The sequence below is a fragment of the Rhea americana genome, unplaced genomic scaffold (genome assembly GCF_003343005.1).
Source record: "Rhea americana isolate MKP2758 unplaced genomic scaffold, rheAme1 scaffold_93, whole genome shotgun sequence".
In the NCBI taxonomy this organism is placed as follows: domain Eukaryota; kingdom Metazoa; phylum Chordata; class Aves; order Rheiformes; family Rheidae; genus Rhea; species Rhea americana.
Genome location: NW_028187122.1, coordinates 2,828,028 through 2,854,243, shown reverse-complemented (window position 1 = coordinate 2,854,243; position 26,216 = coordinate 2,828,028). Strand labels below are relative to the sequence as shown.

Sequence of the window (26,216 nt, the reverse complement as noted above, 5' to 3'; positions counted from 1 at the left end):
GCGCCGCGCTCCGCGTGCTTGGGCGGGGGAGGCGCGGCGCGGCGCTCCGGCCTCCGTGCTCGCCTGCCCCCGGACCGGCCGGCGCCGGGGGGAAGCGGGCGTGGGCGCTGAGGGCAAACCCCYCTGACCAGAGGGGAAACCGTGTGTGCGTGCAGGAAGCGCAGCGAGTTACGCGTAGCGCTTGAAATACGCTGCTTAGGACCGTTGCTGCAGCTTTTGGTTAGCTGGTGCGSGAAGTATTAGTACGTTGGCTGAGAGTCTCCCGCTTCTGTATTTGCAAYGTAGTTCGTTGTATTAATTTGTTGGCAATAATATACTTAATTTACTTGGTTATAGTTCACTTGTTAAACGCAGGCTTGGAGCGATCGAGTAATCCCGGAGTGAACTCCACGAGTAGAACAGCGCAGTGGAACAAGCAGCCTGGTTCTTCGTGCTTGCGCTTCTGTAGCCTTTCAAATAAAGCCAACAAATGCTTGCTTCCTTGTTCCAGCATGTTCCAAAAAAGTATTCGGGGATAGCCAGGAGCACAGCTACCCACTGCCAGCATCTGAGGATGTTTCTATTCTGCAGGAAATAGTGTGCATGCAGCTACTCTGGATCTTTCTTTCTCAAAATGAATATCAAGATTTTGAAAACTTACTGTATGAGCATAGCAAACTAATCGGAAACAGTCTCCTATAGCTTTGGGAGCTACTTCTTAGCCAGTGCTTCTGCTGGCTTTTTAAAAGTTTTTATGACTTATGCCTGCTTCTTTCCCTTGGAAAGTTATCTGTACTGAATAATCACTTAGTGCTTATAGTACCTGTGGATAGTAAACGTTATCTTCTACCAAATTCAGCCTACTGGTAACCAACCTATTCTCTGTTACAGGCTGGTTTTGTCCAGTCTTTTTCCCGCTTCAGGCTTTCACTTAAGAAGAAAAACTGCAGTGTAGTTTTCACTCTACAGGARAACAAGGTTCCGGGCTAGCATACTTTTTGACTTGGTGTAACGAAGAGGTCAGCACTTGCATATCGAACTCTTCATAATATGAAGTTTTTTTTTTCTTTTTTAAGAAAAAAGAGTTCTAGGGAWTCACTTGCATAAGAGAATGATGGTTTTGTTTTCCTTCCTGTCTTGGGGGGGGGAAGCCTGCAAAAGTAAAGAACAGAGACAGCAGTGCCTCTCTGTTGCCCAAACATGTGACAGCAGTGTGTTCAGATGTGGAGGGCTTTTTTTGATAAGGCTGTAATGAAAACAGCAGTTGAGGGTATAAGTGCTCAATAGAATTGTTTTGGGGACATTTTTTTTTTGCTGAATAGAAGACATCAGTTCTTGGTGATTTTACACTTTAACTTGTATGTCTTATTTTGTACAAGAGTGAATTTGTATTTTAATGAATCTTGCAAAAAAGTATGGCAGTATGCTGTCACTGGCTTAACTTTAGTTATTTTGCTCACTTTCCTGGTATAATATAGCTTTCTACTGCATCCATCTCTGGTGAATACTATACAGTCTTGTTTTTCTGGTTTTTATATTCAATCCTAGCCTTTGCAGATGTTTGTTCTGTGCTTAAGGATAACATTGCAAAATGAAGTGCAGTTGCCACATGGCATTTAAGACTTCAATATTGATTGTGGGGTTTGCTTTGTGTGGTGAAAAAGATAATGAGATAAATGGCATTTCCCAATATTCCAACTAATAAAAACCTGTCTGCAGCAATTATTCCTTTAAATTGTCATGAGTGACATTTTCTTGGCTATTTTTACTGTCTTGAGATATGAGTGAGACAGACTCTCTGTTCTGCCAAGAAAGGAAGTTTCCTTCTGAAACCAATRTACTTTGCTGGTGATCTTGTAGTGTTTGGGGACTAAGTTGTCTTCCCTTTTGACTTACTCTCTCTTCCTCCTTCCATTGAGAAACTTGTCTTTGCTTTGTTTTTTCTTTCCTCATTTGTGGTAGATGATTTGTCAGGGACRTTAGGCTTCTGTTTTCTGGTTCAAATTGTTAATGCAGACCCATRATGAGATTAAGATTTACATTAGCTTTCTGTACTGCAGCATAGTCCAATGAATGGAGAAAARGTATCTGTTATGATGTCTTGTGCTGTAAGGCACCCCAGAAGAGAACAAAATACTCGAATGCTGTCAACGCTGTAAAAAAAATAGCRTGATAAAGTATAGTGTTGCTCAATTTAAATGTAATCTTTGAAGGCACTTTAACTGTTCTTTCTGTGTCAATCCTTGTGAAACAGTGTTGTAGCCAAGCAGGAACAGCATAGCAGTTAACTAYGCTGATGCATCGTGGCGTTATTCTACTTCAGCCATAGGGAAGAAGCCAGCTGGACATCTTAATTGTATTGCCCTTTTTTAAAAAAAATTAAGATAAAGCTTTTGGGTCTCAGGTTGAGTCAGCACCTTATATGTCACTCCAAGTTAACTGGTAATTATTAGAGGTCAAAGAATGTGTATTTTGAGGCAGCATGACTGTTTACAACTAGGATGGGTTACAACTACCCTGATTAATTTCTAAATACTTCCAGGTAAGGCTACACAGTAAGGAATGTTTTTTTCCTATATTTAGGTTGTTACATCTGATGTTTTGAATGCACATGATTAGGTAGTACTACTTAGCCTGGCTACTTAACTGTGGAAAACCAAGGATTTTTCACTTGCAGTGATGTTGGATATGGAATGCCATGATTTTATAATACTGTTGATGAAGAGAACAGGAGTAAAAATGGTTTTGGTCTTCATACTGTATGACACAGTGAATAAATGTAACATTTCTGATTACTGAAGTTTTGTCCAAGGCATTAGAATAGCCCACATTTTTTAATCTTAGGAATTACTTGTGGTGACATGCTGCTTAAAGCAAGTCTCTAGCTGATTTTTAATAGAGGTATGAATAAGGATTGCGTAGGGACTAGGACTGATCTTGAGCACAACTGAACCAATTTGTGAGTTGTAGACCAGCATCTTGGGTGAATGTTTCAGTTACTACCAAAATAGCATTRTGTTGCCCACATGAATGGGAAACTTGGGCAGATCTCGCTTCCATTAGGTTCGGTGCTGTCAGATCCAAGAATATGATTCTCACTTGCTCATCACTGTTGGAGGTAGCTTGGTAAGTCTGGGGAGGTAAGTGTGGGGAGGTTTGTGGTGTGCTTTTTTTTTTTTTTTTTTTTTTNTTTTGAAATGACGGTTTATTGTTCAGGTAACATCTGCAGTATTTGTGGATGGTCATGCTTGTTTAACGAACATCTGTACTTTTGATTTTGGATTTTTTTTTTTCAAGTAAGGAGGTAGATATTCAGTAAGCCCTTGCTACCTTAGTATCTTTATATTATCTGGAAAGCTTGATCTAATATGGACGTGTGATTTGTCTCTAGCCTTGTAAGGCTTGAAGAAACTTCCTAGGCAGAAGTGGGTTTCTTTTTAGTTATACRTTCTGTTTTTGCTCAAAGGAAAACAAATGTTTCCATTTTAAAACATATGTTTGGATTACTTAAAATAAATATGTAAAACAGAAATAATTGGGTTATGTATGTAAGCTGTTATCAGCTGTTTTAATAGAAAGTGGCTTTCAGAAGCTGTGAGAGTGCTATCCCATCTTGTGTGACTTTTTTTTTTCTTCAGTTCTTATTTTTGACTATCCTTCCTCTCTTCTAGTCCTGGTTGAAGCAGGAAATTCTTAGCTGATCAAAAGATCAAGCATAAGTATCTGCAACTTAAAAAGGTGGTTATRCCACAAACTGATGGGGAGCCAGATTGTTCTGTAATTGGATAACTGCTTTTCTAAAAGGCACAGTTGCTTTTGAATTCTCATGTCTCTGTGAAACCTTGTGCAGCTTGTTGCTAATGCTACTTAAAAGCATGGAGGAAAGCTCCCAAAATGCAGTATGCAAATAAGTACTGAAGTCCAAGAGTCTTAGAGCTTTACATTATAAGTTGCTAAATATTGTGAGTAAGAGAAATTAATATTAGTCATCATCACATGAACTTGGATATATAGAGAGATAGATGCATGCACACAGAGCGTTCTTACTGATCAGGAACCGGTATCTCATTGTTCCAGTTKTGTAGTGTTTTAAGTAAGAAATAAGTTTTAGATCTCTGAAGAATGCCTAGATAATTCTGTTAAATATTGATAGGAGTAATCAAGGGCTCATAACTGTTAAGAATGACAGCTTGAAAAATGGCTCGTTTGGGAACAGAAAAGCATTGGGAAAAGTGTAAATAAAATCATAGGATTTCATCGTGAGAGCATCTAGGGAAAAAAACAGTTGAACCTAAGATATGTTATRTGAGGTATCTATGATGAAGATACTGAAGAGTATTGATACCACCATTCAAATTATTTATAAAATATTGGGATAGTGTACTTTGCCATGGTGATCTGTGTTCGAGGAAAAAGAAGTTCAGACAAATGTAGGAAAGGGAAACAGAGCTCCTTATTAACAAGAGAAGATTGGCTGGGTTTGGCTAATGAAATAAGGTTGCAAGGACATTACTGCGCTTCTCACTGGTGATCTGCAGCAATGAGTAGGGAGAGATCTGTAAGCTGAGACAAGTTGGACAAAAGAAGAACCTACTGTCATCTGGTCGCAAATAAGTACAGGATCCTAGTAGAGACTAGCAGGATTCGGGCACAATCTCTCTGTAAGAGTACAGCAGTAAARTGATTCAATTAACCTTATGTGAAGGTTGCTTAAATATACAAAAGAGATTATTGTTTGTTATCTCTTTTAATAGGGGAAAATGTCACTTAATTACTCAGGTATTCCCTTCCATTCTTACTTCCCTGGAGTTCTTGTCCGGGAAGAACAGGTAATGCTTTGATAATTTTTCTCCTCTGCTTAAATTTTGTGTGAAGCACAGAATTTCTAAAAATCAAATGCATTCAATTCTGAATGTAACATGTCTTGTAGGAATGGCTTTATGGATTCATGCTGTTCGAAGCTTGTGGAGGAACTAGGTAAAGTGCTCGGTGGAATTTCTCGTGAGTGAACCTTTCCCCAGATAGCACAGCTGTTTGTGTGCATCAGATTACCTAATTATGCAATGCTGTAGATAGCAGTATGTGACTACACAAACAGAAGGTAAGTTTTGGAGTAAGAGATCTTTTATCTCTAGATAATAAGCTGGTAAGTTGTTGCTGCAGTCTATTAACATAAAGAGAATTAATTTCCCTAAGATGACAAGTGCAGTCTTTGCTGTTGATTTATGCCTGGCTCTTAAAAGTAGATGATTCATCTAGAGGCTTTCTGTATCTGTTCTGTGAGGCCTAGAACTACAGTTACAGTATTATCAAGATTTTTTTTTAATGATTTAGTGTAGTGCAGCCATATAGTAGGGTAATATTATTCTCCCCACAGTAATAGATTTGATTGAGCCAATAGGTACTTTGCTAACTCTGCAGAAAGAGAAATCAGTTTAACAGTCTTATTAGACAATTTTAACTAAGGAGAATTGCACTTTTTACACTGTGAAGACATTTCTGCAACACATCCAGTGTCTTTATTTTTTCATAATAGATCACACTTTTCTGAATACTATTGGAATAACTTAGCAAAGATGTAGATCTGTTGGCTTTTCCTTCCCTCTCTTTTCTAATTTTTAATAAGACAGGAAACAAGTCTAATTCCTGTTATCAATGAAATGCTGGGTTCCTAGTTTGAAGAAACCATTTATTTCTTCTTTTTCTCTCAGATATGTAGAGGCGGTTTGTATGCAAATACCTTTGTTCATACTCGCCTGTCAGCAGTGATGGCCCTAAAATCTCAGTGGTGCCTGAAAGGTCTTACTTTCTGTAGTCTGGAAGACAGGAGGAGCACATTCTTGTTAGCACTATGTTCAGTAGACTCTGGAAAGTTGAAGTGTATAGGGGCAGAGTAGGCTGGAGTATCAAAAATGCTGTAAAGAATTGGTAAGAATTAGTGGTGCTTCAGTTTTGCATTTTGTTTCAGAAGATACTGAGAGTAACAGAAGTTACAATAAATTGTTAAAGTAATTATTGTAGTACATTTTTTTTTTTTTTTTTTTTTTTTTTACTGTGATGTCAGTTACACCGAGTTTTTATGGAGCTAAGACTTGGTTTCTTTGTCTTAGCCAACTAGTTGAAGTATGTCTCCTTTACTGCAAGTGAATCCCAACAGATAACTAGTATTAGCAGCTGTGAAGAGAACAAAGCTCTTCTGTTACTGGAGTATTAGTGGTTGTGGAGTGATCTTGTGCTCTTTGTGCTGCAAGAAAACTGCTTCTGGTCTAGGACCAAAGTTCTTTTCCTTCTGCAGCTGGCAGTTTGGACCACAAAAGGAAAAGCGCTTAGACTCAGAGGGAGAATAAACTAAAAAAAAAAAAAAAAGTCTTGTTATTTCCACTTGCTTTTTAAATCTGAAAGTAAATACATCTATTCTGAGAGCTATATAGTCTTGAAATAAGTTGTTAGTACAGTACTTTTTCTGTATTAATGATTTAATTAATACTCTTCAAAAATCTTAAGTTATAAAAATGAATGTTCTGGCAGCTGTTGTTACTTGTAATTCGACTGTTGGGTTTATGCTTGATAAGAGAGTGGAATGCTTCTGTCTTGAAGAATAAATCTACATTATAGCTTTGAAGCAGTTGTCCATGCAGTTAGAACATAGCAGAATTTGTGCCCTTAATRAGCAAGACTGGCAGCTGGCTAATACTTAGCTATAGGCTGTTTCTGTGTGGTACAGTTTAATCATGCTGCTTTTAATGTTGAGCTTCCTGCTTGCATAGTTAGGATACATCTTGAAGAGGAGACTTACTATCCTATTGTGACAAATAATTCCAGTTTCTTGTTCCTTAGGCAAATATTTGTRTAAGTCACAAATGGGATTGACATCCTGAGCTCTGCTGCATTGTAACATTGTACAGCATAGACTACTTTTGTTTAAATATTCATCTTGTACTTCCCAAAGTGACTAAATTACAGGTTAATGTATGGTAAAATAGTTTGCCTCTTTAAAATACAGCCTGTTTTTTAAAACCATTGTTGTTTCTAATTCTTCTTGTYTTAGCATTTGTAGAGGCTTATCTTCCCAGACTTCCAATTAGACTTCATTGAAGCCTGTTGTTTTGATATGTTTGTGTCTTAAAGTTTTTAAGAAATGGAAAATGAAGTTAGACTGATCATACAGGAGATAACAGTAGCAGCTCTTTGTTGCCCCAGTTCGTAGACTCATGTTTCTAGTAGGCCTACCTGATTCTTCCTGAAAGTAGGGAGGTCATTTTGACTTGCAAACAGAGTTGTGGTTGTATTATTTGTCCATCTGCTTTTCACAAAAGATTGCACGATTGTACTTAAGGAACTGAYCTTGTGTAAACCAAATGGTTAAGAAATTATAATTAAAATTTCTCTAAGAAATACTATTGGCTGCTTCTTTCTATAATACCTGTGTATAAACTTTGTGTTCTCACTTTTCCTTTTCTGTGAAGATGTTACCTGGCCTAGTATTTGAAATGTTTATGTGCGTGTATTTTAGCAGCGCGCTTAGAGCAGGCAAGCTAACCTGGTTCAGTTAGTATCCTCTGTTTCAGCGGTCTGTTTTCAGGAGTAAACTTACCTTGCTGTTAACAGAACAAAGGCTGTGGTGCGCCAGGGCCCGCTATGGCAGATAGTGACATTTCTAGTGTAATTGTATGATAGCTTGCTGCGTGCCCTGGCATGGGGGAATCTGTGCTCAGAAAAAAAGACTRTAAGCAAGTTTAAACATTGATCCCRTGCAGGCCATTCTGTTTCTGCTAACATTTGCAAGTATCACAGTTCTAACAGATCCTAGCTCTGATGGGCTGAGGAGACGCCCGTTGTAACGGGAGCGTTGCTTAATGCTGCAGTTCAAAAGGAGCATTGTAATACTAGAAATTCTGATTGGTGTTAAAAGATGYGAGTGTACTATTTTTGGAGAAACCTTTTAATCAAGAGCAGAACTGATCAAGGATAGAGGGAGTGCAAAGGGAATTACAGATGTTAGGCAGTAGAAATGTGACTTGAGAAATATTGTTGGTTTGTTTCCTTCCCCTCACCCCTTAATCTGTTTTAAGAAGTGGTGACAGGAGTCAGACTGAGTGAAATGCAGTCAGTCTGCTCTCTCAAGAGGTTCTGACTTAAGAAGAAAATGTTTTCTTGGAAAAACTTATTTTCATTTTGTTAGAATATGCTTCTCCAGAGAAGAAAGGTATTCTGAGATTCTTTGCTGTTTTGGATAACTGAGGCTTGTTTATAAAGTCTAATCTAGAGAGGTACCTAATATATGTGACTTGAATATGTAAGTGACCARCAGCTTTCAGAAACAGATTCTGATACTGTAACTTGCACCAACTGAATTGTCATTCAGCAAATGTTTTGTGATATGGCTATCCTGTATATTAATAGTGGCTTCCTCTCTTTGTTTCCTCTTTCCCTTTAGCGTTCCCATGGTTTGGAATGGATATCGGAGGAACATTGGTTAAACTGGTCTACTTTGAACCTAAAGACATTACTGCAGAAGAGGAACAGGAGGAGGTGGAAAACCTGAAAAGCATTAGGAAATACTTGACCTCCAATACAGCTTATGGTAAAACTGGCATTCGTGATGTCCATCTTGAACTGAAAAATTTGACTATGTGCGGACGCAAAGGAAATCTGCATTTCATCCGCTTCCCCAGCTGTGCCATGCACAGATTCATACAGATGGGTAGTGAAAAGAACTTCTCCAGTTTGCATACTACACTGTGTGCCACGGGAGGTGGAGCTTACAAATTTGAGGAGGACTTTAGAACGGTATGTGAACAGTTCACATGGCCTCAGTRGGAAGTATATTGGGAGGGAAGAAATTATGGGAATCCTTCTATTCATTAAAACTTAGAGAAAATAACATTTTTGTCAGTTCTAACTGACTAAGACTCACAGAATTGACTCCAGTTTGTTAATTGATGGAATTGCTGAGAACATGAAGAGGGCAGGGTAGAGGATGGAGACTTGTTGAGTATTCTAGTGCAGTAGTTCTGTGAAGTATGTCTTCTGTGAGTGGTTTCTTTGGGTGCACCTGTGATCACGTATGGCTTATAATCAATTGAGAGTATGTTATGGAAGCTTGAAGCCTGAGACTGCAGGTGCTCATCTTGTATACTGGATAGGTATTGCAAATCCAGAAGTGAAACCATGTGGGCTAGCAACTAGACTCTTCTTCCCTTCCCTGTGTTAGTCTGCTTGAAAGCTGAAGTCTGGATTCTGGAAAGCCAAGCTTGGAGTGGAAGGAGAAAGCCTTACAGAAACATGGTAATATTGCCAGACCTGAAATCAAAAGCTGACTGTGTGCCACGTGAAGAAAGGGTTCCCTGCATGGAGGTCAAAAAAATAATGTAAATCCAAAGTATTGAGATGCTACTTGTTGTACTAACTTCTGTGATAGTTGTAGATTCTGTATGAAGCTAGAGTGCACTGCAGAAACCAGTTGTAAYAAGAGGCACAGACGGCTGTCGTGCAGACAGCCTTGCAGAGAGAGGCAGTTGCCTGTTGTTTATGAATGTCTGCTGGAGCGTATATCCATTTATTTTCTGTAGAAGAATAACTAGCCTGTTTGTACCAGAGCATTCTCTCCATGATTAATGTGATCAGTGTCCTTAGGAGGCAGATCTGATGCTTCTGACCTGATTGTGAGGAGTGTTTACTGAGGGTGGTAGGTTACAGTTGCTTGTCTGTAATTACTTCATGCTAGAGAGGTACAACCTTGATGTACTAACTGTTGTTGACCATAGTCCTTGATGGTGCCTGCATTCCCTGTCCATTCCAGTGCCACTYTGGATCCTCTCAGCTGCTCACTGACACCCAGTATGATATTTACAGACAAGCTTGATTGTGTAATCTCTTTTCTTGCTTCCTGCCCTGCTTTTAACCTGTAATTTCTCTTAATCATTGCAATCTAAGATTTTAATCTGTCTTTGGTTTAYTTTCTTCCATCTGACATGTTTGCCAGCCTTATCTCAGTTGTGAGAATTGTAGTCCATGTGTAGGTCCTCATGTTAGTAGTTGTGCTGYCTAGGTGAGGGGCCTTTGGTGCAGAAATACCTGTAAATTGCAGATCCTGCAAAGACRAAGTATTTTGAAAGACTGAAATTCTACAAATAAATTCTCATGATCTTGGCAAAAAAACAGCTTCATTCTGCCTGGCATAAGTGTCTTTCCTCTGTACTGACGAAGGCTCTGGTGATGAAGGCACCAGAGCAGTGTGCCTTCATCACCAGAGCAGTGTGCCTTTCAGTAGTGATGCTGGGGAAAAATACAAGGCTAGGCCTTTCCARTTCTGTTCATTTTTCAGCTGTGACATGCTGCATTGGAGCGTCTTTGGCCTGTGTATTTACTGCAGGAGYAGAGAAGGCTGGCAGGCTGGGGTCTTTGGAGCTGACTCTGCAGACAGTGACTTTACTGTGATCTGAGAAGGCAAAGGAAAAAAGTTGGGACAGACCCAGATTCTTTTCTTTCATGCTTGGTATTGAGATGTATGAACTTATCCCATACAGCTTGCCAAGTATCAACTAAATAGAATCTGTCTTTGGTAATTAGTGTCACCTGCATAGGCAATACACAAGGGTCTTGAAGTTGCACAGGAAWGAAACTGCCCGTCTGCTCTTGACAGCTTCCTTCTAGATTCTTAGCGACAGTTAATTTTGTCGGAAGTGTTCATTTTCAGCTCCTAGCATCCATTCCTGCATTACAAGAAGTTTTTCTCTGTTGATATTCTCTGTCTACCAGAGGATCGATATCCTCCGATTCCTTGGGGGGGGGTGGGCACAAATTCTAGCTGTTACACTGCAGCACTATTTTCAGTAAGTGTTGGACATAAAGGCAGCTAACCTAATGAAGGACTATCAAATTCCTAAATTACTGTAAACCACCATAGCACTAGACTAGATTTGCTTTTCTGGCTCCAGCCTGAAGGACAAGCCCCTTAAGTTAGGCTCTGATGATTGTGCCCACAAAAGGGACAGTTTTCGTTTGTTTTAAAAGAGCTATCAAGAGTCCACAGACCAAGATGAGTTCTGCCACAGCTTAGTGGGGCCTTTAGTTTTGGAGCATCCTTGAACGTGTCCAGSTGTGATTCTGGCGTCTCACTTGTGACAGTGAGAGGTTTAAGACTTTGTGAAGATGTTACCTGTCCCTCTGGTACGGTCAGTCTTCTAAATTCATCTGTGTTACGCATCAGGTAATGGCAGATAGAGTAACTTAATGAAGAAGTTCAGAGTGAAATGTCCCTTACTCCTGCAGTTGCAGAAAATAACTGTAGGTTACCTGGTGATTATCATGTCTAGGCATCTTTCCTCCTACTTTTGGTTTTACTTGGGGAAAACATGCGGTTTACAATGAAGGTCCGGTCTTTCTCATTTCAAGTGTTGGCTTGACAATTTTAGCTGGCAGTGTTAGCTTTTGATTTTCTGTTCTTCAGTTGTTCTTGCAGGGGTTTCTCAAGATTAATTTCAGCTTGCCCCTGTCAGTCTGAGCCAGGTTCTGGAATCTTGCATTAACTTAAGTGGTGAATCTAAAAAGTCATATGAGGTGTGTCTCTGTTTTTTTTTCCCTCCTTGGGATTTGCATTGACATCAGGTTGTAGCAAAYGTGAGAAATGTTTTAGGTTTTTATTAAGACTTTCTTACTGGGGGGCAAAACTGAACAAAGAAGTTAGAAAGCTACTCATAGTTTGTGGTTGCCAATGTCTGTTTTTTCATTTTAATGATAGATGTGATCCAGCTTGCCTGCTTTAAATGCTTTAATGGGGGGTTGGAGGGAGTGTGTGGGTTGGGAACTGTCAAGCAACTATTTGCTGCAGRTGTCTATCCCTAGTACGGATTCCAGAACATCTCGAGCTAGCAAGTTATGTGTGCAAGTAAACCTGTCACTGTATGACTTTTGTTACTAGCCTTGGTAATTCCAGTCAACTTAGTAATCTATCTGTCAATTGTAGGTCAGTTAGTACATAAATACTATATATTGTTCTGCTAGTTAATGTATGAAAATAAGACACATATAGTAAATTACTAGTGGGACCTGGGCATGAAATCCTGAGGCTCTGCAATATAAGTTTACATCTGGCAACACTTAAAAAAAAAAAAATATATATATATATATATATATATATATATATATATATATATATATAGGAGATTGGCTGGGGTATTTTGCAGTGGAGTGCAGTCATGCCTAGGAGTTCTTTGGACACCTCTTCTTACAGCTGTCCAATTCCACACTTTCTTTTAAAGCAAACATTTCTTGGCTTAAACTGTAATATCCATACAGTATTATAGAAACAAAAGAAATACTGTCCATTATATGAAGGCTTGCTTATTTAATATTTCTAGGAGGGCTAAGTGTCCTGGGTGCTGGCAAGTAAATTGGCACGCTTCATTAGTCATTGTAATAGCAGCTGGCTGTCTTGATGTGCTCTCCTGACTGTGAATTGGCATTGGACAACGGTGGCAGAATTGCTCTTTCAGAGCATTAAAATGTCTGTTTCACATGATACTCTAACGTACCTGGAGGAACAGAGAACTAGTGCCAAGTCTAATATCCTACTGTTAGACTATTTCATATTACATAATGCCTTATACTACGGAGTCTTAAAATGTTACGGTTTCTGTTACTTGCAACCAATATGAGAAAACTAAAGTATGTTTGAGTGTTAATTACAACAAAATCTGGTTAAATGCTAGCAAGCTTAGGGAACTATGATATATGTAACCTACTTTTGTTACAAACCTTTAGTTCCTCACGCACATTATTTTAACAGTCATTTCTGTATTTCTRAGTATTTCTAAATGCTTGTGAGTCTCAGGATTGCGTAGATTTAAGACAGAAGGTTCACCATATTGCAAAGTTAACATTCAAATTCCAAAATAACTTTTCTTTGGTGGCAGCTGTTCTTGTTAAAATAAACAAGCAAATACCCTGTTGCTGCCTGTCTATTACGTTATCTGATTCTGAATCTCCAAATAAACCAAATAGGTTTGATAAAGACATCTCCATTGCATTTGTAAAAGAAAATTAAATAAATAGTGGAAGTATCTTCTGTTTACCTGAAGTCCTTGCTCTGTGCCTTAGAAAAGCAAGTAAATCTGTAAAACCAGTGAAGTTTGACGACTTGGCCTCCCTCTTTTGTGAATCATGATGATGGATAGGAGGAGACAGGGAAAAGTCTCTAGGGACTGTTTGGTGGCTGCAGTCAGTCAGTAGTCTGGCAGATTTTGATTCACTCTTATGATCTGAATGTTTTCCTTAGAAGTAGGAAAACTCATTGTATTCATTAAGCTAGACCACAAAAATAATTTTACCAGCCATATGGTTATACTTAATTATCAGTAAATAGCATCAGTGAGTGGTCTGCTAAAAGGCCTCTTCCCAGCTCAGGGTTTTTTGTTTGTTTCTGTTTTTTGTTTGTTTTGTTTCTTTTCCTTCCCTTTCTGAATGACTGGTCTTTTTGGCTGACTGACTTTGTTTTCAGGTAGCAGTGTTGGTGAGGCATGGATGAATCTGTCACCTAATGCTGATCATCCTTCCTCTTTGCTCCAACTGCTGTCGCTTTGCATCTTCTGTAAATGTATAAGTAACATCACTTTTGTAGGAATTGAAGAGTACACGGGCCTATTTGCTTGCTTRCTTGTGATACAAATCTCTTACACGCTTTGCCTCTTCCATGGTAGCATGCATATTACTTTCCCAAAAGTATGTAGTTAATATGAGGAACAAGTTCTTAGGCTGTCACTTAATTTTGCAAGTCGATGTAAAAAGTACATGGGGAAAGAAGGAAGAAAGTATATCCTGCTCTCTAGATGTTTATTGAAAACCTATTATATTGCAAAATTTCAATCCATTGCAGTGAGTTGAAATTGGCGTCTTTGTACTGCTGTCCTGAATAGGTTACTGCAGATCCTGGCTTGTCTTGACAGGAATGTTGCTGCTGGCTTCAGTGGAAGCAGGGCCTGAGCCAAAAATCACTTAATAAAGAACGTTCATGGGAGTGTGTGTGAGTATGCATATGTAAATCAGAAAAAAAAAAATCTGTTGCCAACAAACTTTAAACTCAGGTCTTGATCTTCCTCATAACCTATAGAAAAATGCTTTAAGAATAACCTTGGCTGCTGGAGAATGTTTTTCTTGTATCAGTTATTAGCTGATTCTAAAGCCAGCTGTTGTGAACTGATATGAACTGAATGGCTGTCAATGRCTTGTAGACTGTATTTACCTTCAGGCAAACTGTGTTGTTGGATAAGTGAGCTGTATCTACCTCTAGGGAGGTGTAAAACTTTCAAGATTCTTGTTGACTCTCAGTTGCTTGAGGAGGCTGGAAAGCTGCTGTGCTGTGCTGTCCTGTGGAGACTGGGTTGGAGTTGAAGTGGAATCCAGGGAATGGGTGAAGCAGCCAAGACACCTGCTGCAGCTGCCAGCAGCTAGGAGAGCTGTCGGGGGGAATGGAGGCGGAGAGCACGTGCTGCTTTCCCCTGTTAGGAAAGGGAAGAGATCCTTTCAGCTAAGTGGCCAAGAGGAGCTTCTGTACAGGGTCCTAAACAAGTGTTTTTTCCCCAGAACTGGAGCAGAGTCTACCTTCTTTTCTGCYTCGGTGAGTATATTAGGTTAACCCCTTAGTTGTATTAGACTTTGTCTTACTTGAATGTGAGTGGAAATTTCCCAGTCTCAGTGTGGGGGATGACCTGGGGAGAATAGCTCATCTAAACTAGAAAAGAAGTATATGTAAAGAGATGTTGATTTTTGTTTGTTTGTTTGTTTGGATTTTTTTGTGAGGTGGAGACAATTGAAATATAAAGAAAGGAAAGCACATATTTATGAAAGTGGAGGAGAGGTAATGGGAGAGAGATGGGAGGAAAAGATAGACCCTGAGCTATTATAAGAAGGAAAAACTGGAGCAAAGCCCAGAAGGACTATAAAAGCTGGAGTGATATAATAAGCAAGACTGTTCTAACTGGTAGTTTAAAAACTTGTAAAATGTTACATCCATAACAGTTTTTTACAGAAATATTTTCATACTTTTTATTGAAAGTTCAAGAGACAGGTGAACAACTGAACCTTTTAACTGCGTCTAGGTTCTAAAATTTCTGTTTTCTCCGTAACTCAGTAACAGTTTAAAAATTCAGACTTAGTGAAATCTCTTATGAGCTGAAGCTTCATTGAAGAGATGCATGCCTACCCATACTGATCCATTAAACTTTTTTTTTCCYCACCTATACACCCCTGCACAATATACCATGACTGCTCCCATGGATCACCTAAGAGGACTGGTCTGTCATTTTTGTTGCTGGAGCAGAAATATTTACCTACCCATTAAAAAAAGCTTGACCCAGATCTGACTTCTTCTCTAACGTTTGAAAGAAGCAGCAAGTTGGTGCCAGGCTGCTTCCTGGCATCAAGGGTCTGTCAGCTTCCCTGCTGTGGTCACAGCAGTCATGGTCTTGCTAGGTATGAGTTAATTTTATACTCTGATATTTGAATACAGTTAAAACTTAGTTTGGCATTATGCATATACAAAAATTTTGAACAGACGATGTAATTTTCCAGCACTCCTTGCAAGTTTACAGCAAGAGGCAGGCTTTCKTTCCCCTTAAAACAGCATATTTACACTGTAGCAGTGGGCCCTTTTCCATACTCTCTGAACTGATTCAGTTTCAGAAGGTAGTTGCTAAGGCATGAGCTGTCATGTAGCAGCATTCACTACCTCTCTGCTGTGTTTAACCAATTGTACATCTGCTTAAAGTCCTGAGTTTCTGCTTTTGATGGTCCTGAAGAATTCCTTGAGGTCCTGTGTGTTCTGTTCCTTCCCCTCCTCTAGTATTTGAACATGGTCTAAAATAAAGAGGAATTTTTGTGCTCTGACTGTAACACAGAAAAATCATTCCTTTAAAAAAGGCATATATTTTCCCTGTAACTATCACAGGTTTTCCCTCTMGAGACCTACATACTACTCTGTTCTACTGTTCTTTCTCTCATAGTACAGCTTCCTGACATAATTTATTTCTAGAGAGGCAACATAGTGAATATAGTTGCAGGAGCACAGAGCAGGAGAAACTCAGTGCTGTGCTGTCTGTACTCCTAGTAAGGCTTGTTAATGTTTGGAAAACATCATCAGATGTATTTTGTAACACCGCTTGCAGGAAATATGTCATGTTAAAAGGTATTTCTACATAAAGGTTCTTTGTTTTGTGTTTGGGCACATAAACTTCAGTTTTTGCAGGCAGAACTGGTTTGAGTGGCTGAAAGATGAGGAGGAGCAGAATGTGGTGAGGTCAGGTGATGGCACCAGAAATGAAATAACCCTGCTCATACATTAGTTATGAAGTTTACAGGCACGTCTATTTTGTGATGCAGTTGAGCCGCTTGAGTCATTGTGAGCAGAGAATGAATAGAGAAAAGACAGTTTCATATGCAATGAAAGGGACGGGCGATTCTGATCCCGACTCTGTAATGGCCTCTCCTACGAGGCTGGGTAGCAACACTCCTTGCAACAGTGCCCTAGTTTCTGTTTAGAAACAAGAACAGTGGTAGCTCACTGGGCTATTTTGAGCCTCAGAGATCTAATGGCTAAAGAACTGAGGGTTCTCTGAATAAAAGGTGGATCAGTGTGGAATACTGATGCTGATTTTATTGCCTCCAATAATGAAAACAAGAATGCTGTAAAACAGTTTCGGTCTGCTATGAATATTGTGTATGGAAGAGAGCAATAATAGTGCTTTTCTGCCTACTGCAAATGAAATTTTGTTAAAGTAAATTCTAGTATGATTAAATTCTGCTATGTCTTCTATACATGAGAAGTCAGACCTGATAAAGCTGCTCTTGTGGGTGCTTGAAAGAAACTTCTGTTTAGTTTCTTCTGTTCTTCCCATGCGAAATAGCCAGACTGACCTGCGAGTTTGTAGAAAGAAGGGTTTTGTCTGTGTTTCTGCATTGATACCAGGTTTTATTCTTAGATTTGGAGGACTGATTGCTCTTTCTTTTCAAGCTTTGTCACTCGCGCTTACCTGTCTTTTTTAAAGTGCAGCACTGAAGAGATGAAAGCAGCTTGTTTCTCTCTATTTGGCTTATGTTAGGAATAGAGGTTTTGATAGTAAAGGCCACATATCTACTAATGACTCTTCTTTCTCTAATAGCAGATTTCTGTTTCACAGCGTGCTTGTGCAGCAGTGAGTGAACAATGAGCAGTAAGATTTGAAAATCATGTGCTGGAAGAAAAGGATTTAGTATCTTTAATTCAATAATGATATGCATAAAAATAAATRTGACACTGTTGTGTGTGCATCGTGTATCTGTTAAATAATGTTTTGTCATGGTGCATCTAGTTCATGCAGTAAAATAATGAAAATGAGACTTTACGGTGCATAACCTAGAAAAGATCTTGGTTAGTGTGGACTCTTGTGTTTTGGCAAGCTATGTGCAACACGGAGTTTTATTTCTATTTTTTAATATACGTTTGTTTATCTATATAGACATCCCCTCTGAGTAGGGACATCTTAGTAGATTCTGTAGCTCTCTCTGARGAAAAAATGCACAAAGTGTTTATTATGTTAATCCCTTGTATTGTATGTCTTTTTTTTCTGCCTGTCTAATAGCAGGAAGCTACTGAAATCCATGGTATTTGCATTTCAGCCTTAAGATTTTTGTAATGTTTCTTTAAACACTTTTTCCTATTWGCTTTCATTCTGTTTATTTGTTGGGTAAATAGCTCAAGTCTTTTTAAACTGTATTTCTGCAACTGTAATTTGTGTAACAACTTGGTAACCAAGGAAGAATACCTAGAGATTGCAGCAGTTACAGTAGTAAAATACTGAAACAAGGTAATCATCTTCACTTTTTTTCTGTTGACAAGCAGAAGTCTTATGAATTACTGGGTCTATTTTGCTGGTTTGAGTCTGCTTGATAGGGAAGAGAAGGGAAAAGATTTAAATAGCTCGGAAGAATGTAACCTATTGCCTATGCCTGTTCTGCTGAAATACCTTTCCTCATTATAGTAACTTAATATAACTTCCAGAATTAAAAATAGGAGGTAGCTACAAAAATATCTTACAATATGAAATATTTGAGAACCATCTCTATGCTTTCCAATTCCTTTCTCTTCCTAGCATCCTGTTGCTTTTTTGGGATAGAAAGTGGAGTAGGTAACACRTACTGCCCAGGTGTGAGGATGCATATGACCTTAGGATTTGAATGGTCTGTGCTCCCATCTCCCTAACCCGGGYCTAAATCCAATGTCATCTGGAAAGGAGACTTCCTGCAGACTGCCATCACACCGTATTTCTAGAAAGGAATGCAATTTCTAATTCTATAAATAGAATGCTATGACAAAGAGACATGCCGGCTTATGTACAGTCTTGGGCGATTTGTGGGATCTCAAGGAAAAGGTCCTTTTGAAGTTCTTACAGTTGTTTTTTTGACCTCTGTTACAATGATGTTTTTGAAAACAATTTACCAGGGAATAGATGTCAGGATATTTTTGCTTGGGGATTTTTGTTGTTTTTCACCAAATTGGGAATRCTGGATTTTTTTCATGAGGCATTTTAAAGTATTCGTTATAATTTTAAGAAATAGCTGTCTGCTTGTGAAATTTTCTAGAAACATCTGGTCTTTCAGGAATGTTCCACTGCAAATTTAATGCCTCTTAACATAAGAGTGTACGTTTTTGTAAAGCTTGAACTGTCGTCCTGTTTAGCTGAAGTTTCTTGATCTTGCTGCTTGTATTAAATGTTTCATTAAATTGCTGGGGAAAGTAGTTGGATTAGGAGTTAAGGCCCGTTGCATCCTAAGAAATGCTAAAAGCTGCAGAGCACAGCTCCTCTTGGGATGAGGATGAAGGGAAGGATGTTTATTGCTTCAGACTGTTGGAGGATAGGGGAGGATTTCCCACACTGCTTGCAGAACATGGAGTATCTCAAAGGCAAGGGAACCAACCAAAGGCCTGTACCGTATAGCATGTCGTTGCTCTGGGAGTTACCTGTTGTCAGGCAGACGGCAAACTCCTTTTATTTGAGACTTTATGGTTAGATGGAGCTTTGTACTTTTTAAATTGCATAATGTGTTACTATTAAAGTAATCACAGTGCTTCAGAGGGAGCCTTTGGCTTTCTMGGTGTTGTTGTACTGAGATGCTCCGTTATTAACTTCTTGTTGTTTTCTTCCAGATTGCTGACCTGCAGCTCCATAAACTGGATGAATTGGACTGTTTGATCCAGGGCCTGCTTTATGTTGATTCTGTTGGTTTCAATGGACAGCCAGAGTGTTATTATTTTGAAAATCCTACGGATCCTGAACAATGCCAGAAAAAGCCTTACTGCCTTGATAATCCATATCCTATGTTGCTGGTTAACATAGGCTCAGGGGTCAGCATTCTAGCTGTGTATTCTAAGGATAACTATAAGAGAGTCACAGGGTCCAGGTAAACTTAATCCTATGTATTTTTTTTCCTTAATATTTTAATAGACTGCAGTCAGTGTGACTAATAGGTGCAGCCCCAAATTGTACTCGTCTTTGTTTTCAATAAAAGTCCGCTAGTAGCACGGCTAGAAATAGTCCACGATTCCTTCTGAGCAGAGGGATGTGTCAGTAAAATTATTGATCCGTTCTAGTTAGAGCTGCTTTTGTCTCCTGTTGTTGTTCTTGCCTGCTTCCTAACTTGCTGTGAATTACAGAATAGAGCTGTTCAAATAAATGAATCCACCCCTACCTTTGATCCCCCAGAACAGCCAGAGCAATAAAATAAAAATGTCTGAGCTAAACAGAAGCTTTTTGCTTCATGGTTAGGGCCTATATCCAGAATACAGGAGATGTTTGTTAGAAATACCTGTTACTACTGGATTTTGGCAAAAGAATCTTACTAGGTCTCTCTCTCCCTTTACTGATGGCCCTAGACTTTTGACCATGCTGGTAGATGAAGTAGTTGCCAGGGTGTAAAGACCAGAATGTGGTTGTGTGTATCCTTACTTTATCCTCAGCATAATTTTGGCCAGGGTCAGCTAGCAGTCTCTGAAACAATTTGTGAGGTACAGCTGAGTTGGAATGGTCTCTGGCCTATACTCAGTAAGAGATTCAGATGTGACTACTCTGTTTTGGAAGCTGGAAATTTATCAGTGTAGATGCAGAGCACCCCATGTTATTTGTCTTTGAGGTCTGAAAGCAGTCGGAGGCTTGTTTAAATTTACTGGTACAGATGTGCTCCCAGGGAGCTATTGTAGTTGGAGATGGTCTGTCCAGACTAGCAGTAGAAATACTGATAAATCTCTCACATTTGCCACTCATAAATGCAGACTGAATTGAAATGGTTCATTTTAGAAACCTTGGGGAAAACTCCAAGGTAGGAGTTGCAAGATCATAATTGGTAGCTGCAATGTATTGAAAACAAGAATTTGAACAACTGTGGAAAAAGCTACTTAAAGCTACTGGTCTCAAACAATTGTGCTTTTTTAGTCTTGGAGGTGGAACATTCCTGGGCCTGTGCTGTTTGCTAACTGGCTGTGAGACATTTGAAGAAGCATTAGAAATGGCTGCAAAAGGAGACAGCACCAATGTGGATAAGCTGGTGAAAGATATTTATGGAGGAGATTATGAGAGATTTGGCCTTCAAGGATCTGCTGTAGCCTCAAGGTACTTGTTAATTCAGTTGTTTTTAAGGAGTTCCAGGGAAACTGACTGTGCACACTGAACCAAGTGCGTAGTCCTTGGACTATGTACTATATCTGTATGAAAATATCACCTGGGGTATATCAAGTGGCTTGTGCTTAGGATCTCTCGCCTACTTCTTTCCTTTTTTTCTTTTAAACAGGTACAAGCAGTGCTTAGTACAGTTTGCTTCCATTTAAGTTACATTTACTTTAGAATAGGTCTCTTTGCTCATTGTTTTGTCCTTACAGTGAGATCCCTTCTCACATGTTCCTCTTTTTGCCTCAAGTCAATGAATATCAAATCCAAGAAAAACTTCTGGCTGAAATAATAAAACTAAGGACATTTAACACTTAAATATTTCATATTAAAAGGAATGATCTTCCTCACACAGCTTTGGCCATATGATGAGTAAAGAAAAGAGAGATTCCATCAGTAAAGAGGACTTGGCCAGAGCTACTTTGGTCACCATCACCAACAACATAGGTTCTATTGCTCGCATGTGTGCATTGAATGAGGTAAGATGGCATATTTACTATGAGCTTAAAACCTTTAGAAACAACACAGTACGGATTATCAGAATTAGAGAATGCTAATTGCTGATATAGTAGTTAATGGCTGGCCTTCATAAAGATGCATATATTTAATGCTGGATCCTAACTCTAGTGACTTTTTTTTTGTATATATATGCCTTACTACAAGGGTAAAATGCACACTTCAAAGGTAGGAAAGAAAGGAGAGAGCTTCACTTAAAGCTCTTCTTGAACAGTTGATGCCTCTGGGCATCCAGTTGCTCTCAAGCTCTAAGACATGGATATTAATGCCTTTGTAATCCAAATCACCCCTTAGCTATTAACAGATCTTTTTGTTCCATGAGAGATTAAAAAAAAAAAAAAAAGGCGTTTTCTTGGGCTTTTGCTCTATTCTTTTCATAGCCTGATGAATTAGAATTTTCTAGGTTTTGATATAGTTATATTGGGTCAGAGAGAAGATATAGTTTGGTGTCCTGTCTCAAACTCTCCTACTGGATCCTTGTTAAATTCTTTTCCTTCTGCATGAGAATTGTGGATGGTATATTCCACTACTACACCTTTTTGGCTTCCAGCAGTAAAATATCAAGGGACTTCTTTTGAACTGGAAGTTGCATCATTTGATATGTGTGGTAATGAATCACTTTTATCTCCAAACTTATATAATCTTTTTAAATACATGAATGTCTTTAGCACCGCAACATCCTGTTGAGGGGAGAGTGGGGGGAAGCTCTCATACCTAATGACTCTAGTGGATGCCATCTAGTGTTTTCCTTTAGGAGAAATCATAGAATCATAGAATCAGTAAGGCTGGAAGGGACCTCTGGAGATCATCTAGTCCAACCTCCCTGCTCAGCAGGGTCACCTAGAGCATGTTAGAGAGGGTTGTGTCCAGGCAGGCCTTGAAGATCTCCAGAGAAGGAGATTCCACCACCTCTCTGGGCAACCTGGTCCAGTGCTCCATCACTGTCACAGGGAAGAAATTCCCCCTCACGTTCAGGCGGAACTTCCTGTGGTTCAATTTCTGCCCATAGTAAATCATTAATAGTAAGTCATTTATCACTGGTCCTCTTCTGTGGGTTTTTTTATATATGTACACCCACACCCCTCTTCTGCCACATCTGTCTGTATTTTTTCAAGACAAAATGACCTGATACTTGTAGTCTCCCCCTTCTATGGAAAACATTGTGTCTCCTTTTCATTTTTAATTTTGTCCCTTTTAATCTTTTTATAGTTCTGATTTTAAGATAGAATGATCAGATCTTCATGCTGTATTCAGAATGTGCTGGTTTCCTTGAATTTATGCAACGACATATTGATGAATTCTGTTTTACCAGTTCTCTTACTAACAGTTTTTAATGTTTGGTGTGGGTTTTTTTGTCTTTGCCACTAAGAATGGAGCTCATTTTTGAAAAACCATCTACAGTCCCTTCACAGTCCTTCCTGAGTGGTAATGGCTAATTTTGAGTCCATCACTGTGTCTGAATACTGATAGAATGTGTCTCTCTGCCTTCTTTTCATTGGTTTTTTTTTTAACCTAGATTTCATCTGCCATTTTACTACCTAGTCTCAGTCAGTATTATAGGACTCTTCAGCGTTGCTTTGCTATTCATTTTTAATTTTGACTCTCCTGAATAACTTTGGATGTCAATAAATGTTATCACTGTGTTGCTAATTCCCCTTTCTAGATCACTTTTTAAATATGTCGAACAGCACAAGTCTCAGCATGTGCCTCTGTCAATTGCCACTGATAACTTCCATGCATTGTGAAAAGTGTCTACATGCACTTTTTCTGGCAGTTTAACATTTTCAGTCCTGATGATTCTCTTTCAATGTTCTCTTTGCTTTCAGCTTCTTTACAGTGTTGCCTTGTGGCATGGAGTTCAAGCAGCATTGTACAGGGCTATCAAAGCATGGAGAGGTTCAGCAGGGAACCACATGTGATGCATTCAGAGGAAGAAATGGGCCACTAATGTAACTCTAATGCTTTTGAGTCATTATGAAAAAACCTAGCATTTTTGTTTTGTGGATAAGCTTACTTAAATGGATAGGATCCATAGAATTTATGGAGGAATGTTGTTTGATATGCTAAGTGTCCTTCATTTCCCACTCAATGTCAAAATAGATTTTCTCCAACTCTTTAGCAGTAAATTCTTCTGTAGCTTGAGAGGAGGAAAAAAAAATCGTTTTGTAGCTTTGTGTTATTGGGGAAAAAATTACAAACACGATATTTTATTGTAAGTCATCAATGAGGCAGAGCTACTCACTTCTAGTGATTTGGCTGATCTCCATATACCTTGCACTCAGAAAAAAGTAATGCTATTGTTCTACTTAAATAATTGAGACAACTAAATTGTATTTGGGAGATTTAGCTCTGATTCTCACCAAGCTTGATGACTGAAATGCCTAAAAAGGATTTAGACATTTAAACGCCAGTTGAATGTGATATAGTCTCTTGTGGAGTATTTGTGTGTGTTACGTTAGGATTATGGTGAAGCTCACTTTAGGTTCTTTGACAAAATCAGTTTATGCCCTGAAGTATGAGTTTTGATATTTTTTTTTTCTTTCAATGAATGCAGCTTTAACGTTGTTATGAAAATTACTTGCATATGTTCAGGAAAAGAATGAGGCTGGGGAATAAATGAAATATTTTGTCTACAGAACTTCAAAGCTAACTTTGCTGCGCAAAGTTGGCAGCAGAGCAGAAACAAAATTCCATACTCTGGAACCATTTGGCTACACATCATTTGAAACGGTCTGTCCTAAGCACAATAGACTACAGAAAGGAAACCAGTATTCCTGACTTACATTTTTCATTCTGGCAGAGCATGCAAGCTCCATCTGAGCAAGGCTTCTCGCAAAAGTAGTGTGTATAGGAATTTTTTTATTGCGTCACTGATACAGATTTCACTCTGATTTGCACAAATGCATGTATATTGTATCTTTCTGCTGCAGGGTAGTTGAACAGTTCAACAAAACCTGACAAAGTGGAGGAGCACATGTTTTCTCTAGGATGTTGTAATTTGATTAGCTTAAATATGCCTTTCACTACCAGCCTTTCATCAGTTTAAGACTTCTACCTTTCAACTTTGAATATTTCAGCTGTGAACAATTAAAAAAAATTGGCAAGACCATTCTTAAAAGAGAAAATGAAGGAATGCTACTTCTATATCTAGTAAAAATGCTAAAGCTTTTTTCTGTTCTATTTCAAAATGTAGGTAATCTTACATCTTTAACAGAATTCTTAATCTAACCAAGGAATGCTGGAAAACAAAACTGCTATGGAATTTGCATGTTGATACACATTCTGCTATCCTAGTAGATATGCCTTGTATTTTTAGATTTAACATTCTTTATTATTATGCTCAATAATAGGTATAGTTTGCTTTAATTTCTGATAAAAGTAGCTTTGCATATATATTGAGCAAAAAAATTTTGCTGAAAATGAAGTTTAAATGCACGTTCAACTCAATTCACTGGTATTGCATTAAAGAAAATTAACTAGTTATATGTTTGTGTCTCTTTTGTCAGAAATTACTTGCAGAGACAAAAGGCAAAGGGGAAGTGCACTTACCTGCGTTTAATAGCAGCTTTTTGATATTTGATAAATCCTTATTTCCAGTCATATAAGTTCCAATATGTCCACGTTCCTGTAATGTGAATGCATGCTGGTGTGACTGCAGTCTAAGTGGACAGAAGTCCGTAATCTGAATTGCTTAAAGGTTTTTTTTTTCTGTGTTTAGTCTGAGAAGGACTATCAGATATGTTAACTTAAAGTTGTTAGATACTAAATGAATTATTGCATCGGAATCAGCACTCTTGAATTCTGAGTATTCAGACGAGGATATTCTGAGTAGTATGTGAAGTACGCAGTAGCGGACATTACAAAACTACAGTCTGTGCTAAAGTAGTTGCTACAGAATCAAGTGTTAGACTTTATAGAGCTGTATGATTCAAATGAGGTAACACTAAGTAATTGTAGTGTCTAGGCAGGTTTTTTGCTGATATTTTTCAACGGGGGCTGCTTGAAAATGTTTCTGTGGTTCCCCCAAGACTTCCATAAAAGCTTATGCCTCCTCCGTAGGAGGTTTGGCCTCCTACTGAATTTTCCGTGCGAGTCCTAGTGTGTGTACCTCATATGGTGCACTGATTCTGAATGTGAGTGCATCTGTTTTTTGTACATCATAGACAAAATTGGGTTTGTTAAAACAGTTATTGGCATAAGTGGCAAAATTCTTGGTAACAGGCAGTGATGTGCATGAAGGAAAGGGTTGCTCTCTGATGGTGTACCACTGATTGTTCAAAAAAACCTTAAGCTTGTTGAGTTCAAGTTAACTTTGAAAAAAGAGAATGTGATGCATGTAAAGTACCATGTTGGCCATATTTCTTTTTTAATTTTTTTTTAAATGGGACCAATATTCAGACAATAGTGAAAGATCTCATCTCCAAGATAATTCTTCTCAAATAGCTTTCAGAGATTCTCCACATGGATTTAATGATCATGTTGAGGAAAGTTGCTTCATTAAACAAGCAGGATTAATAGATGCTTTCAATGCAACCACATCATGCACAGACAAATTAAAAGAAAAAGTTTCACGTGATGGGAAGATCATGGGCTTTCTAAGTAAATAGTTGCTGTCTGTGATACCAGCCTCTCACCCTCTCCTTGGAGTAAAACCTCTTTTCTGTTGCCAGATCTCTTCTTGGCAGTCAGTAGCTACAATTCTTGAGCTTTTTAGTTTGGACAGCTGAAACCCAAATTTGGACAATTGTAATCCAAAATTCCCAGTTTAACTTTTTAATGGAGCCTGAAGTACATGTTGAATGAGAATAATAGCATAGATGAATCTAATCCATGCTGGTCTGCTTTTCAATTTTACAGAACATCGATAAGGTGGTATTTGTTGGAAACTTTCTTAGAATTAATATGGTTTCTATGAAGGTGCTAGCATATGCTATGGATTATTGGTCCAAAGGACAGCTGAAAGCTCTGTTTTTGGAACATGAGGTAAGGAAATATGTTAAACTTTTTTTCTGTAAGGGGGAAAAAAAA

General features: G+C 38.5%; 1 protein-coding gene across 4 annotated transcripts in view; it reads left to right on the top strand.

Annotated features, from left to right (window-relative positions):
• Nucleotides 1–26,216, top strand: part of PANK1 (pantothenate kinase 1) — a 39,667-nt gene that overhangs the window by 11,340 nt on the left and 2,111 nt on the right. For 3 of the 4 annotated variants that reach the window (XM_085324810.1, XM_085324811.1, XM_085324809.1), the window contains 5 exons: nucleotides 8,417–8,769; nucleotides 19,160–19,413; nucleotides 20,442–20,618; nucleotides 21,028–21,151; nucleotides 26,046–26,171. In XM_085324810.1, the coding sequence (XP_085180936.1) occupies nucleotides 8,434–8,769; nucleotides 19,160–19,413; nucleotides 20,442–20,618; nucleotides 21,028–21,151; nucleotides 26,046–26,171 (1,017 nt within the window). In that variant the 5' untranslated portion in view covers nucleotides 8,417–8,433. Of the gene's footprint in view, nucleotides 1–4,909; nucleotides 4,957–8,416; nucleotides 8,770–19,159; nucleotides 19,414–20,441; nucleotides 20,619–21,027; nucleotides 21,152–26,045; nucleotides 26,172–26,216 lie in introns of those variants that run through there. The other variant, XM_085324813.1, reaches the window with a different exon arrangement.